The sequence below is a fragment of the Ranitomeya variabilis genome, chromosome 2, assembly GCF_051348905.1.
Source record: "Ranitomeya variabilis isolate aRanVar5 chromosome 2, aRanVar5.hap1, whole genome shotgun sequence".
Classification (NCBI taxonomy): Eukaryota; Metazoa; Chordata; class Amphibia; order Anura; family Dendrobatidae; genus Ranitomeya; species Ranitomeya variabilis.
This window is the reverse complement of record NC_135233.1, coordinates 127,009,439-127,025,050: the sequence shown is the minus strand read 5'-3', so window position 1 is coordinate 127,025,050 and position 15,612 is coordinate 127,009,439. Positions and strand designations below refer to the sequence as shown.

At 43.1% G+C, this 15,612-nt stretch overlaps 1 protein-coding gene across 1 annotated transcript in view; it reads right to left on the bottom strand.

Annotated features, from left to right (window-relative positions):
- The window catches only part of LOC143804654 (heterogeneous nuclear ribonucleoprotein L-like), a 96,406-nt gene that overhangs the window by 8,637 nt on the left and 72,157 nt on the right, over nt 1-15,612 (bottom strand). Inside the window, exons 9-12 of the mRNA XM_077282951.1 lie at nt 10,002-10,123; nt 4,699-4,900; nt 4,327-4,384; nt 1,935-2,033 (exon numbers count right to left, since the gene is read on the bottom strand). Coding sequence (XP_077139066.1) covers nt 1,935-2,033; nt 4,327-4,384; nt 4,699-4,900; nt 10,002-10,123 — 481 coding nt within the window. The remainder of the gene's footprint in view (nt 1-1,934; nt 2,034-4,326; nt 4,385-4,698; nt 4,901-10,001; nt 10,124-15,612) is intronic.

Here is a 15,612-nt window from a genome sequence, read left to right as displayed (position 1 = left end):
GGAACAGTTTCTGACATTTGCTGGCAAGTAGCAGTTATTCTTCATTCTTAGAATTCAGGTTACTGTTATGCGGCGTATTGTCACTGAGTGCCGGAAGTATAACACCAATCGGTCACTGTACTGAAGCCAGCCCTTAGATTATGGCTTATTAATGCCATAATGACCAGCTTTTATAGCTGTAGAAAGTCAGACAGGCATTTTTCCTGGAATGGCATTCCAGGGTAGTTGTATTGGATGTCAACGTAATGCAAAGAACAACCAAGTCCACCAATATGGAGTAGATGTATTGGCCGTCCATGTAGTGTACATATGAGCAGAGTCTTACCAGTCTGGGGTAGATATATTGGCCGTCCATGTAATACACAGGTGAGCAGAGTCCGCCAGTCTAGTGAAGAGGTATTGGCTGTCCATGTAATACACAGGTGAGAAGAGTCCATCAGTCTAGGGGAGATGTATTGAAAGTCCATGCAATACACGGGTCAGCAGAGTACGCCAATCTAGGGGAGATGTATTGGCTGTCCATGTAATGCACAGGTGAGCAGAGTCCGCCAGTCTAGGGGAGATGTATTGGCTGTCCATGTAATACACAGGTGAGCAGAGTCCGCCAGTCTAGGGGAGATGTATTGGCCGTCCATGTAATGCAGAGGTGAGCAGAGTCCGCCAGTCTAGGGGAGATGTATTGGCCGTCTATGTAATGCACAGGTGAGCAGAGTCCGCCAGTCTAGGGGAGATGTATTGGCCGTCCATGTAATGCACAGGTGAGCAGAGTCCGCCAGTCTAGGGGAGATGTATTGGCCGTCCATGTAATGCAGAGGTGAGCAGAGTCCGCCAGTCTAGGGGAGATGTATTGGCTGTCCATGTAATGCACAGGTGAGCAGAGTCCGCCAATCTAGGGGAGATGTATTGGCTGTCCATGTAATGCACAGGTGAGCAGAGTCCGCCAGTCTAGGGGAGATGTATTGGCCGTCCATGTAATGCAGAGGTGAGCAGAGTCCGCCAGTCTAGGGGAGATGTATTGGCTGTGCATGTAATGCACAGGTGAGCAGAGTCCGCCAATCTAGGGGAGATGTATTGGCTGTCCATGTAATGCACAGGTGAGCAGAGTCCGCCAGTCTAGGGGAGATGTATTGGCCGTCCATGTAATGCAGAGGTGAGCAGAGTCCGCCAGTCTAGGGGAGATGTATTGGCTGTGCATGTAATGCACAGGTGAGCAGAGTCCGCCAGTCTAGGGGAGATGTATTGGCCGTCCATGTAATGCAGAGGTGAGCAGAGTCCGCCAGTCTAGGGGAGATGTATTGGCCATCCATGTAATACACAGGTGAGCAGAGTACGCCAGTCTAGGGGAGATGTATTGGCCGTCCATGTAATACACAGGTGAGCAGAGTACGCCAGTCTAGGGGAGATGTATTGGCTGTCCATGTAATACACAGGTGAGCAGAGTCCGCCAGTCTAGGGGAGATGTATTGGCCATCCATGTAATGCAGAGGTGAGCAGAGTCCGCCAGTCTAGGGGAGATGTATTGGCTGTGCATGTAATGCACAGGTGAGCAGAGTCCGCCAGTCTAGGGGAGATGTATTGGCCGTCCATGTAATGCACAGGTGAGCAGAGTCCGCCAGTCTAGGGGAGATGTATTGGCCGTCTATGTAATGCACAGGTGAGCAGAGTCCGCCAGTCTAGGGGAGATGTATTGGCCGTCCATGTAATGCACAGGTGAGCAGAGTCCGCCAGTCTAGGGGAGATGTATTGGCCGTCTATGTAATGCACAGGTGAGCAGAGTCCATCAGGACAGACTGCTATGTGTATCGGTTCTTTGCTTTTGTTTGATTTGTTTGTATTTCCAATACTGCTTAATCAGACAAAGACATTGCTTCCCTTGAACGCCTTTTCAGAAATCCACTATGGTACAGAATATTTAAGGACATAACAGCACTTACTAGGTACTCTGATTTGGTAGTGATTTAATACTGTGAGTGCTTCAACCGCTTCAGTCTTTGTTTCCCATTCAAGGAGACCGGACAAAGTTTTTGATGATGCTGTAAATGACATACAGTATATAAGCTTAAATAGGGAAGGAAAACCAAAGCCATAGCCAGGATTAATAATAATAGTAATCTATAACTTAAAGTGCAATACTGAGTAACAGTGTGGAATATACATATACATCGTTGCTTTCTACATCCATTATTCCCTGTGGGTAAAAGAAAAACAACATGCAATACATGCTCCACTGAGAGAATTGGAAAGTAACCGACAATGTTGAAATATCTGAGAGTCATAAGGTTACATGTAACTTTTTTTATTCCTAAATAGGAAACTCATGTTACATGGGATTAAAGTCCTGTCACAGCCGCAAAGATAAAATCCAGGATATATGATCTTATACATCATAGAAAGACGTGAGCAGATGTTATCGCAGACAACCCTGTTGATACTAGTCTCAGTCCTCAGCTCTTCGTTGCAGGTCTGACTCCTGGGAATCCCCGATTTTGCCATGGGAGGATGCAACATCTATTACCTTGTGTATGGGACAGGGATTGCCTTGATGACTCAACCCCTTTAAATATGACCACCAACACCAAAATGAAGTTCTAATGAACCAAAACCTGTTTGGCACTACTCAGAGATTTTCAATACGATCAATCTGACTAGAATGTGACTTAAATTACCATATATACTCGAGTATAAGCCAAGGCACCTAATTTTGCCATGGAAAGCTGGGTAAGCTTACTGACTTGAGTATAAGCCGGGTATGCATTCCCTGTTCTGGTATGCGTGGCTTCCCCCCCCCCCCCCCGTCCTTGTATGCATGCTCCCTATTACAAAAAAAACAAAAAATGTCCTACCCACCCTCCAGCGCACCCTCGCAGCATCTCGTTGGTGCCAGCTTCCAGTTGCTCTTCCTGTGTTGTGCGATCACATGACACCACTCATAAAAGTAATGAATATTCCCTCCACACCTATGGTAGTGGAGATGTGTGCATATTCATTACCTTAATGAGCAGTGCCACGTGATCACGCAGCACAGGAAGAGAAACTGGCAGCCGACACCAACGAGATGCTGCGAGGGCACGCTGGAGGGCGAGTATGATGTCTTCTGGAAGTCGGCGGCTGCAGCTATCACTGTGCACGCTATACGATAAATTAATATTCACTTCTCTTTAGCAGCAGCACAGGCTTTAGCCACAGCAGCCGCCTCCTGTGACCCCCTGCTCCGCCGCTTCCCCTCCCCCGCTGGCTGTCTGGGACAATGACTCGTGTATAAGCCAAGGGGGCGTTTTCAGCACAAAAAAACGTGCTGAAAAACTCTGTTTATACACGAGTATATACAGTACATTTACGAGCAGTGCCAAAGGGGTTTAGGCTCACTGTTCAGCCTTTTTATTCTGAACATTGGTGGTGGCTTGAAATCAAAGACCTCACTAATGTTATTTTCCCACATATAGATACACAAACTATTCCAGCCTTATTCTTTTTCAAGCCCGGCCAAAGTGCCCAAACAGTCGATTTGCTCTATAGAAATTATGCGACAAATTGTGGGGTCCATTTAATCTTTTTACCCCTTACAAAAATGAAAAATTTGGCGCCAAAAACAACATTTTATAGGAAAATATCTTTTATTTTCACAATCCGATGATATAATGTTCTGTGAACCACCTATGGGGTAAAAATGCTCACTGCACCCTTAGATGACTTCCATGAGGAGTGTAATTTAAATAATGGGGACACTTTAGGCACATGTCCGCAATCTGTTTCACCAAATTTGCACACAAACACACAAAAAAAGAAAACAAATAGCGCGCCTTCCCTTCCGACCTCTGCATTATGATCAAACAGTAGTTTTCAACCACATACAGGGTATTGCCAAATTTGGGAGAAATTGCAAACTTTGTTGAAAAAAAATTAATATTTGCTGCTAAATGTTTAAGCCTTCTGACATTAAAAATGTGAAAAATTACATCACCATGACGTAGACCCATGGCATAAAAACTCACAAAAGTATGCAAATTGCTAATATTTCAAAATTTTCTGAAGATTTAATAAACCAGCTCAAAATATCGACCTAAGTGTAATAATAACAAAGTAAAACATGTCATGTAAAATGAAAAACATCTCAGAATCACTGGGATGGAAAAAAGAATTCCAAAGTTATAACTGCAGATTTGAAAAATTGATCTTTGTCATGCAGGTCAAAACTGGGGTTGGTGGTAAGGGTTTAAGATGCTGTAGTGAAAAAAAAAAAAATAATAGCTATTTTAAGACAAACATTTTTTTACAAAATGTAATATTCTGTGTTACGATGGAAGCTGTAACTTGGATCATACTTACGTTTGGCATCAAATACTTTGTACTTGATGAACTTTGGAACTTGGTGGTCTTCACAGAGCTATACGAAGAAAGGAAACACAGGAAATTGATAATTTTCTCTATTTTATAACAAAGAACAACACTAATGTTACTAATACCGAGTCATGTATTACTAGTGGCTATCCTATATTTTGCTGCACTACATCAATACTATCGATTTGGCCTGCAAACATATTAAAGCTCCTTGTGATGGATCTTCAACAAACCAATTTATTTCTCACAACAGGTCTACTCACATGCCAAAAGCTTCCCTGCTCTGAAAGTGCTGGGAAAAGCAGAAGAATTGTTGACTTGCACTTTATTTTGGTGCAAAATATTCTAAACATAACTTACCTTCTGGAAGATACTTTCTTCCATGCATAACGGTACATTATAGTAGTGAAGGACACAAGACGGCGGCTGGATTATGTTTTTGGAAGCTTGGCCTGCGCTAGTAAATCTATTATTCTTGCTCATTGCAAAATCTTTGTAACTACTTGTACCATCTTCAAGTTCAAATATCTGACTTGGAACAACAGAGTGCTGTTTAGAAACGCTGGAAATAAGTGGGAAAAAAGAGAAGATATAACAATCAGGTAAAATATCACATTTCCCTCATCACTAATGACAAAAAAATGAATTGGGAACGTTAAATGAAATTTATTTTTATCTTTTTGTTATGTAATCCGAGAACAGCGTCATGTAAGGGAAGATACCCTAATTCTAGCGATGTGTCACTTACTAGGCTTTGTGTTGCTGTTGCAATAAAATCAGTGTTTTATCAGCAGGAGATTATCCCTATTGAACTAGGTGTCTCATGCCTCCCAGTCAACTGCTCCATGTAACCCCGCCCCCATGACATTAGCAGCATTCTGTCAATGTACAGCGTATACAGAAAGATGTGAACAGTTAAAAGCCACACAAAAGCCTGGACATATGAACTAAGTTTTTTTCTGTATAGACATGAACATGTTCAATCTTGAGCACTTTGCTAGCATTTTTCGGAGAAGGATTACAGAGCAAATAGCAAAGTAAGAAGTGAGTCCAGATTACTCCACCAACACACCTAATGACCGTTTAATTTGTATCTGTGTGTGGGCAGAGTAAGCAGGACTCACTTCTTGGAGTCCTGTCAGAATAGACTCAGAAATCTTTCTTCAAATCATATAAACCTATATACGAGAGAGTTCAGCCTCTCCCCCTTCTATGTGGCTCATTTAGTGCAGTCGGTATAAACACTACACAGACAGTGAATATAGCCCTGTGACAGAAATATCCATGAGAATATTCTCACAATGCTAGCATTGATCTCATTAAGGTCACCGCAGTTAATCGTCCTGGCTCACAGTGAATTGAGAGTGGGTATGCAGCTTCAGTGACTGGCGGTAACCTCTGACGTCACTGTCACTGAAGCTGCATTCTCAGCAGGTCAGTTTCTCCTCGTTTTCAGCCTGAAAGGTCGCATCCTGCCATAGTCCATTTCTTCTACATCTGCTTTTCAAATTGTAAGAAGGCACGGGACCGTATGGATTATCTTCACGTCGGACAGGTGAGGGATATGGTTATTTATTATTTTTGTTTTTTTTAAAGGGGACACGGGCTTCAATGGATTTTGGGCTTAAAAGTGATAAGAACGGTTTTTAAATTTTTTTAATAAATGTGTAAAACAGGGTGTTGAGTTTTATTTCAAATAAAGGATTTTATTCTTGCTGTGTGTTTATTTGAAACCTTACTATGGAGTAAATAGTGGGGACGTCTTATAGACGCCTCTCCATTACTAATCCCTGGGTTTGATGTCAGCTGACAATACAAGGCGGACATCAACCCCTACCCTAATACCCCACTTGCCACTGCCACAGTGTAAGTGGGAAGAGCAAAGATAAGAGCCAGATTTGGTGCATTTTATGGATGTACGGTTTCTGGGGCAGCTGAGAGCTGATGTTGGTAGCCTGGGAGGGGGGGTCAATATCTCTGGCCCCTTCCCAGGCTGTTACTATCAACCCACAGCTGTCTGTTTAGCCTTTGCTGGTTTGAATTTATAGGGGTCCCCACGTGAATTCACCTGTATGGTCTAAGCAAACAGCTGTGAGCTGTTATTAATAGCCTGGGAACCTTATGTGGTATTGTCTCTTGTCCAAGATTATTAACATCAGCCCTCAGCCGTGGGCTTTTCCTTTGCTGGTTATGTAAATTATGCGGGAGCCCATGCCTTTTTTTTTTTTTAAATTTAATTCTAAACTTTACTCAGAATGTACACAGTGGATGCGGAATACAGCTCCCATCTCAGGAAGATCAAGCGACAATGATCATAGCTGCCTTCAGAAGCCAGCGCCTGGGATCAGCCCAAACTGTACCACTTCTTTCCAGGTGTCGGTATGTGTCGCTCTGATTACACATGGATGCCATCCATGTGTAGCACACATTTTGTCAGTGCTGCACAAAAAAACCTGACATATCTGTGGGTTTTTCACACGGACACATAGTCCGTGTGAAAAACTTGATGTGCACACCGCCACTGAATATAATGGGTGTGTGTATGTCTGTATTTGCGGTCCTTGAAAAACAGACTGCATATGGATATAAATGGACATGTGAAGGGGGCCTTAGTTCTGCTTAAAATAAAGAAATCCATCTTTGTACATTGTAATATTTTCCCTATAATGATTTTTTAATATATCAGATTTATTTTTCTTCTGAAATAAAAAGTTTTTAGTTTACTATTTTTGCCATATAAACTAATAACAAATATGATAGCTGCATGATAATAAAACAGAGTACAAAAACACATTGGTTCTCTACAAACTGTACCACACGCCAAGTTCAGATAGGATCCAGAAAAGCACTGCTGTCTGGTAAATGGAAACCAGCAGAGATCTGAACTTTAAAGAAGCACTCATCCCATCAATTTTTTATCCTCTAAATATATTGCAATCATCATATTATATAACTCTGTGTACTTACAATTACTCATTTTGCCTTTCTACCCAGTTAATTCTTCTGTTATTAGGGCTATGGCATCACGTGATTAAAAACAGACTAGCTGAAAGCGGAATTCAGTTTTCCCTGTATGACTCATGAGTCACTGCAAAAGTAGCTGGCAGGAGGAAAGGGAGCAGCTGGGTCGGGAGTTGAAGAGGGGAATGATAAATGCAGGGAAAAGAGACTTCCTGTGTCTACATAGAGCAGAAAAAAAAGAGAAGAATTATCTGGATAGAAAGGCAAAATGATCAATTGTAAGAACACAGTGCTGTATAATAAGATGACTGCAATGTATTAAGAGGATACAAACTTTGATGAAAGCAGTGCTTCTTTAAAGGGGTTGAGAAAATAAATTCTCTCCGTATCCACTGTATAGGTAATGATTTACATATAAGTAGCGGCCAAATTGCTGGAATCCCCATCAAATCGCTAGAATGAGGTACTTTTAACTCCCTTAGCAAGCAAAGACTGTGCATATGCTTGACAACCACTTCATTCATTTTCTATAGGGACTCAGCAGTGAAAAACGAATGGATAGGTGGTCAAGTATGTGCATTGCCACTCCATGTTTAAGGTTCTAAAAGTGTCCCATTCTATTGAACGACAGGGGCCCACACAACCAGGACCTCCACTGATCTATAAATCTATAAGTTATTATCATCTATCCCACGAAGATAACTTTTTGTCACCAAACAACCCATTGAAGAGTATCTAAAGCTAATAGCAATCCAGAGGTACTAGCACTATTAGGCTACTTTCACACTAGCGTTAACGGCAAACCGTCTCAAAACGTCTTTTTTGCCGAAAAAACGGATGCGTCAAAAAAGTGAAAAACGGTGACAAACGTATGCCACGCATACAGCATTTCGACGGATCCGTCGCAAATCCACTAAACGTTTCCGTCGAAAATACTGGATGCGTTGCATACGTTGCATCCGTTTTTACCATCTGTTGCATCCGTTTTTCCGACGGATCCGTTTTTAAAATGGGAGGCTCCCAAATTTGATTGGCTACTGGAAAATATGGAAAACTATATAGTTACTGTTTTTACAGCCCATCTTTGAGGGTTTTAGTTTTGTGGCAGCGATGGAAGGTGTTCTTGGGAGGATTGCTAGTTTTGTTACCGACGTTATCTTTGAGACGAATCGCCTGGATATCATAATGCGGGAGAAGGAGGCGGCAGCGGAAAGGCGTAGGATGCTTCTGCAGCAACGGAGACGAAGGCGACTCTGGATACATCCGATTAATGAACTACGGATGATGATAAAGGGATCCAAACCCTAACCCTACCCCTAACCTCACCCCTAACCGTTTAATGAACATTTTCTGACAGTCATAGTGCCACGTATTTCAGTGCCACGTATTTCAGTGCCACGTACTATAAATACTATAACTACGTGGTTATACGTGGCACTGAAATATCGTGGCACGTAAATACGTGGCACTTAAATGCGTGGCACTGAAATACATGGCACTGAAATATCGTGGCATTTACGTGAAATACGTGGCACTTAAAATACGTGGCACTTATGTACGTGGCACTTATGTACGTGGCACTTATGTACGTGGCACTTATGTACGTGGCACTTATGTACGTGGCACTTATGTACGTGGCACTTATGTACGTGGCACTTATGTACGTGGCACTTATGTACGTGGCACTTATGTACGTGGCACTTATGTACGTGGCACTTATGTACGTGGCACTTATGTACGTGGCACTTATGTACGTGGCACTTATGTACGTGGCACTTATGTACGTGGCACTTATGCACGTGGCACTTATGCACGTGGCCATATATGTGGGGTTGAAGGCCCAGGCCAGGTTTATATAGATTTGGGGGTGTCTGGCCAATTGGCAACAAAATCCAGCTTCTGAGCATGCTCAGTGTAAAAAAACTTATTGCAGCGCTGCATTGCGTCGTACGACGTGTCCCGACGCATCCGTTGCTCATAGGCTTCCATTGTAGCCAACGACGCATGCCGCAGGATGCGTCGTGACACGTTTTTTAGGCGGAGACAAAAAACGTTACAAGCAACGTTTTTTGCCGACGACGTGTCGCCAAATTTCGACGCATCCGTCGTACAACGTACACGACGTATGCCAATCCGTCGCCAATACAAGTCTATGGGGAAAAAACGCATCCTGCAAACACTTTTGCAGGATGCGTTTTTTCTGAAAAAAGACGTTTTGAGACGGTTTGCAGTTAACGCTAGTGTGAAAGTAGCCTTACTTTCTATGCAGAAAGTTGTGGGTGATTTTTTTTTCTGAAACTCAACCAGAGGCTTGTGAATACATTTTTTCTCTCTTGTAGTAGGAACCACTCCTACTGTCAACTTGACACATTATCTTTCCCTTTAGACACAAGTGGGAACGAAACCGCTATACAAATATCAGTATAAAAGAAGTACATGAAAACTCATAGTTTGTAAAGAAAAATTTCACAATTAAAAGCTACATAAAATGGTCAATAAGATCGATGTATTCAGAAGCATCAATTAGAATTGTACTGCACGTATTAGAATTACATTCTCATCTTGTATCTGAAATCCACACATGAACATATTGTAAGTGGGTGTGAGCTGCCTGGGAAAGAAATGCTGGATCTCAAGATGATGATTTTCAGCTACACTAATTAACAAATCACATGCAAGTTACATAACCTGATCTGTCTTACCAAACATTAAGTCTCTTTCCAAAAACCTTCACATTATTGAGATGAGTAACTGCTCTCTCCACCGCATACTCATCACCCATCTCTACGAGGGCCGTGCCTGGGATAGTCTTCATGAACTTTACCTACAAATCAAAAGAAAATTAGAACAATGTAGGTTTCATCATCATCAACATATATTGGATAAACATTGTTGTGATTAACATGCCAAATAATAGGCCAGTTATTAAAAGGGATGACTCCTCAGAACAACCTCCTTTCAAGAGGCCAGCCCTGCAAAAAAACTAAACATCCAACTTAATAGTAGTTTGGTGTTTTTTTTGAGGAGTGGAGGGCTAAATCAGCGAAAAAATATACAATGCCAATAAAATACATAATGGTACCAACCTTTCGGTTAGCCGTTTTAGAGCTGTAGTTTGGGGAATGGAGTTGCTTTTTTTTCCCCTTCTACTGATTTTTTTTTATAATTTATTTTCTATTTGTTTACTTTTTGTATACAAAATCTAATAGATGCGCCTTTTCTGTGCAGCTGCAGGCTGCTGTTTTTAGGCTGGGGGAGGCCTATATCAATGGCCCCTTACCAGTCTGAAAATAGCAGTCCCCAGCTGTGAGCTTTAGCAAGGCTGGTTGTCAAAAATGGGGGGACCCCACACCATTTGTTTAAATTATTTATTTAAATAATTTAAAAAAAACAGCATGGGGACCCCTCTATTCTTGATAACCAACCTTGCAGATGGCTGACATCTGTGGGTTGCAGCCCTCAGCTATGAGTTTTGTTTGGTTCAATAAAATAGGGGGGAACCCACGGCGGGTTTTTCATTCATTTATTTCCAAACATCTGCAGCCGACGGCTGTGGAATACCCCAACCATCCGCACCTACTGTCACTGTTATAAGCGGCAGCAAGTGTCGGATAATGGGGGTAAAAGTCCCAAAAGTCGCCACCTGTTGTCGTTCGGACTTTAATATAACGCTCATCATTCTCCTCTGTTCGCCGGCAGAGCAGGGGAGAAGGATGAGAATCGGCTTCAGCACCAGCCGCCGGGGAACAGCGCTTACAGTAGCGCTTCTTCCCCGATGCGCGTCACTGGGAGGACATCAATGTGTGTTCTCTGTGTACACGTGTGCGGGACCTTTTGCCGTCCGTGCTGACAGTAGAAAACGAACATGTCAGCGTGTGTTGTCCACAGACACACGGTCCGTGTAAACACACTGACATGTGCACAGACCCATTCATTTGAATGGGTCTACTCGTGTACGTGTCTCTGGTACATGTGAAAAGTGTCCCCACACGTACCGGAGACAGGGACGTGTGAAAGAGGCCTAACAGCCAGCTCTCCTCTCTTGAAGCTATACAATTTCCAGGCAGCTGTAGACCCGGCTATTTTATATGTAAACCAGCCGGACGTTGAAGAAGCGTGGTAGGAGACATGTGGTTAAAATTCTCTAAAGTTACTCAGTTATTTGTGGTTTGAGAAAAGGCAGAAAAGAATGAAAATCTACAACAAAACGACAAAGTAATGGCAATCTGAATTAGGCAGGTCAGGTTTTACATTTAGTCCCTTCTCATTTTGATGCTATTGTGGGTTTATATATTGAAGTATTTATTTTCGGAACGCCCTTTACTTCTGAACTTTTTATATACAATCTTTTGTAAGAGCTGAAGAAAGAAAGCATCATTTACACTGCTGTGGTAGAGGGACACAATGTATTATCAAGCTGTCTGATTAACATATGGTTACAATGTAAAAGCCTTTCAGATCATAAAAATGTATTTTATCTGTGGGAAGTTAGAGGGTTTTTCCACTTTTATTCCAGTGGACCACTGCACTTCTTTCTCCAGTTAAAATGCAATTTGACCTCTGCTAAATGCACACAACAGTAATATTTTTGCCGCGTGTAATGTCCTACAGATTATTTTAGTTCATTGCACTGGAATGACTTTTTCGCAATGTGATACAACACCTGTATCATTGTTTTAAAATTAATATCTGCGAATATTGGTAATAAGAACTGGACCTAAACTGGACTGTATGTTATAATTCTTATTATGAAGATTTTTTTTCAATAAAACAAATAAAAAAAAAAAAAGTGGACCACTGCAGCCGAACCACAGATACCGAGCAGTAGAATAGAGATAGCGCTGGGGTGGTGAAGGGTGAATACTATTTGGCTTTATTTTACACGCCTGCAACTATTTTGCATCCACTTTGCAGAAATGTAAAACCCCTAAATGAGCTTAATAGGGTAGGTGCAAATGATTAGTAAACGCTGCGGGTTGGATGCTGTGTACTTGTGCAGTGTCCATCCCGCAGCTTCCAGATGTTACAGCATAGTGGATGGGATTTCAAGAAATCCCATGTCCACAATGCATCCACAGATGCCCACGGATCACCAGCGGAAACGGACATACGATGCGTCTTTCTATAGAATGTATTAGATGCGGTGAATCCGCACGGTTCAGTGAACGCATGCGGATAAACCTGCGTTCAAGTTGCAAATCTTTATTCATTACTCAGTAGAATGTGTTGAGAACAATAAAACTTAAAATAATCAATGTACATCCCATGGAGGTCTGGATTTGGAATGATACTCAAAATCGAAGTGAAAAATTTAATTACAGGCTGATTCAACTTCAGTGGTAATGACTAAAGACAAGGAAACGATGCTCAGTTATGTTTGAGGCCTCTATGTGCCTGTATGACCTCCCTACAACGCCTGGGCATGCTCCTGTTGAGGCAGATGTCCTCCTGAGGGATCTCCTCACAGACCTGGATTAAAACATCAGTCAACTCCTGGACAGTCTGTGGTGCAACGTGGCATTAGTGGATAGAACGAGACATGATGTTCCAGATGTGCTTGATTAGATTCAGGTCTGAGGAATGGGCAGGCCAGTCCATAGCATCAATGCCTTCATAATGCAGGAACTGCTGACACACATCTGCCACATGAGGCCTAGCATTGTCATGCATCAGAACGAACCATGGGCCCACTGCACCTGCATATGGTCTCACAAGAAGTCTGAGGATCTCATCCTGGTACCTCATGGCAGTCAGGGTACGTCTGGCTTGCACATGGAGGGCTGTGCGGCCCTCAAAAGAAATGCCTCCCCACACCAATACGGACCCACTGAAACAAACGGTCATGGAAGAGGATGTTGCAGACAGAAAAATGTTCTCCACGGTGACTCCAGACTCTGTCACATTTGTCACATGTGCTCAATGTGAACCTGCTCTCGTCCGGGAAGAGCACAGGGCACCAATATGGAATCTGCCAATCTTGGTGCTCTTTGGCAAATGCCAATGGCCCTGCACGGTGTTGGGCTGTAAGCGCCACACCCACTTGTGGACGTCGGGCCCTCATACTACCCTCATGGAGTCTTTTTGAGCAGACACATGAATGTTAGTGGCTGCTGGAAGTCATTTTGCAGGGTCTGGCACTGCTCCTCCTTGCAAAAGGAGGCGGTAGCGAACCTCCTGCTGGGTTGTTGCTATCCTACGGCCCCCTTCACATCTCCTGGTGTACTGGGCTGTTTGTGGACATCTGCTCCATGCTCTGGACACTGTGCTGACAGACACAGCTACCCATCTTGCCACAGCTACCATAGATGTGCTATCCTGGATGAACTGTACTACCTGTGCAACTTTTGTGGGTTGTAGACACCACCTCATGCTACTGTACAGTACCACTAGAGTGAGAACAATGACAAAATGCAAAAGTGACCAAAACAACAGCCAAAAAGGATGAGAACAGAGAAATGGTCTGTGGTCATCCCCTGCAGAACCCCTCCTTTATAGAGGTTGTCTTTCCTAATTGCATATCCTTTCAATCTGTTGCCTATTCTATTTGCACAACAGCAGGAGAAATTCACTCACAATCTGTTTCTTCATAACTGGACAGGTTGATTTCACAGAAGCGGGAGTTACACTGTGCTGTTTAAGTGTTCCCTTTATTTTTTTGAGCAGTACATATATACACACACATTTCATATGTAGCTTGAAACACAGTCATTTACTGACACAGTTGTATAGGAGCCTTAAAACTGGCTAAGAAACAGCCAAACTCCACTACAAAGTGACCTTCAAACGAAGGAATCTATTAAAAAGCGCTTTGGGGGCCAGCGCCATCCAAGCAGGAGAGGATCTTATTTGTTATTATTACCTTTTATTATATATTTACCTCAGTGTTCTCTTTGATATTTCTGTACTTTTTACATATGTGAATATTTTGTTCTCTCCTGCTGTGGGTATCACCCCTACATCTACTGTTGGTCTCATCTACCCGTTTATCCTTCATGCATTTGTACATTTTATGGGCTTATGACCTTGTTTTGTCCTTTTTTCATATACAAAGCTGAGGTTGTGGAAGACATGCCACAGGTTAAATATACCATAACAAGACAGAAAACAGCAACAAGACAGAAATCTGGGGTAAACAGCATTGAAATGATTATGCAACACACAAAATGTTTGTGTCTTCTGCCGTTCTTAAGCCAGTTTTGCCAAAATAAGCAGAGCTGGGGCGGGACGGGGGATGTGATGCTGCACCTCATCAAATTTATGACAAGCTGTGGTGTTAGTTACACCAGAAATCTTCCTCCAGTCCCTGACTAGAGTAAGAGTTGTTGTGCGGCGCACAGTACTCCCCATCATCAGTTATCAGTGTTGATAAATTGGGCCGAAATATGGCCAAAAACTGCTTAGTGGGCGTGCTGCAGGGCTAAAAAGGTGGCATTTGGCTTTTGGATGGTAGATTTTGCTAGGATGATTTTCTGGTTCTATAGTACATTTGCAGAGCCATTAAAAAGGAGATTTTTGTGTACTCACCATAAAATCTCTTTCTCTTAGCCTCTAATTGGGGGACACAGGACCATGGACCATGGGTGTTATGCTGCTGTCCACTAGGAGGTGACACTATGCATAATCCGAAAAAGATTAACTGTGGCTCCTCCTCTGCAGTATACACCCCTGGACGGCATCAGCCTTCTCCAGTTTTGTGCAAAAGCAGTAGGAGGAACGTAACATGAATAACATAATTATGCCTGTAAGAAGGCAACTATGTACGAGCTCAAGCAAACAATATGAGAACTCAACAGTTACAACGGCCCGGAAAGGGCAACAGGGTGGGAGCTGTGTCCCCCAATTAGAGGCTAAGAGAAAGAGATTTTACGGTGAGTACACAAAAATCTCGTTTACTCTGTCACCTCATTGGGGGACACAGGACCATGGGACGTCCTAAAGCAGTCCCTGGGTGGGAAGCAATGGACGAATATTGTGCAGACAGGCCCCTATACTTAGGGCACCGCCGCCTGCAGGACACATCTACCCAGGCTCGCGTCCGCTGAGGACTGGGTATGAACCCTGTAGTGTTTAGTAAACGTGTGTAAGCTAGTCCAAGTGGCCGCCTTACACACTTGTTGTGCCGAAGCCTGGTGCTGAATGGCCCAGGAGGCCCCTACCGCCCGTGTAGAGTGCCGTAATATCGGCTGGAAGAGGAGAAGTCTTAAGGCGGTAGGCCTCTTGTATGGTGGATTTGATCCACCTGGCAAGGGTAGCTTTGGAAAAAGGCAGACCCTTGTGGCCGCCTTCCGGAAGGAGGAAAAGAGAATCAGACCT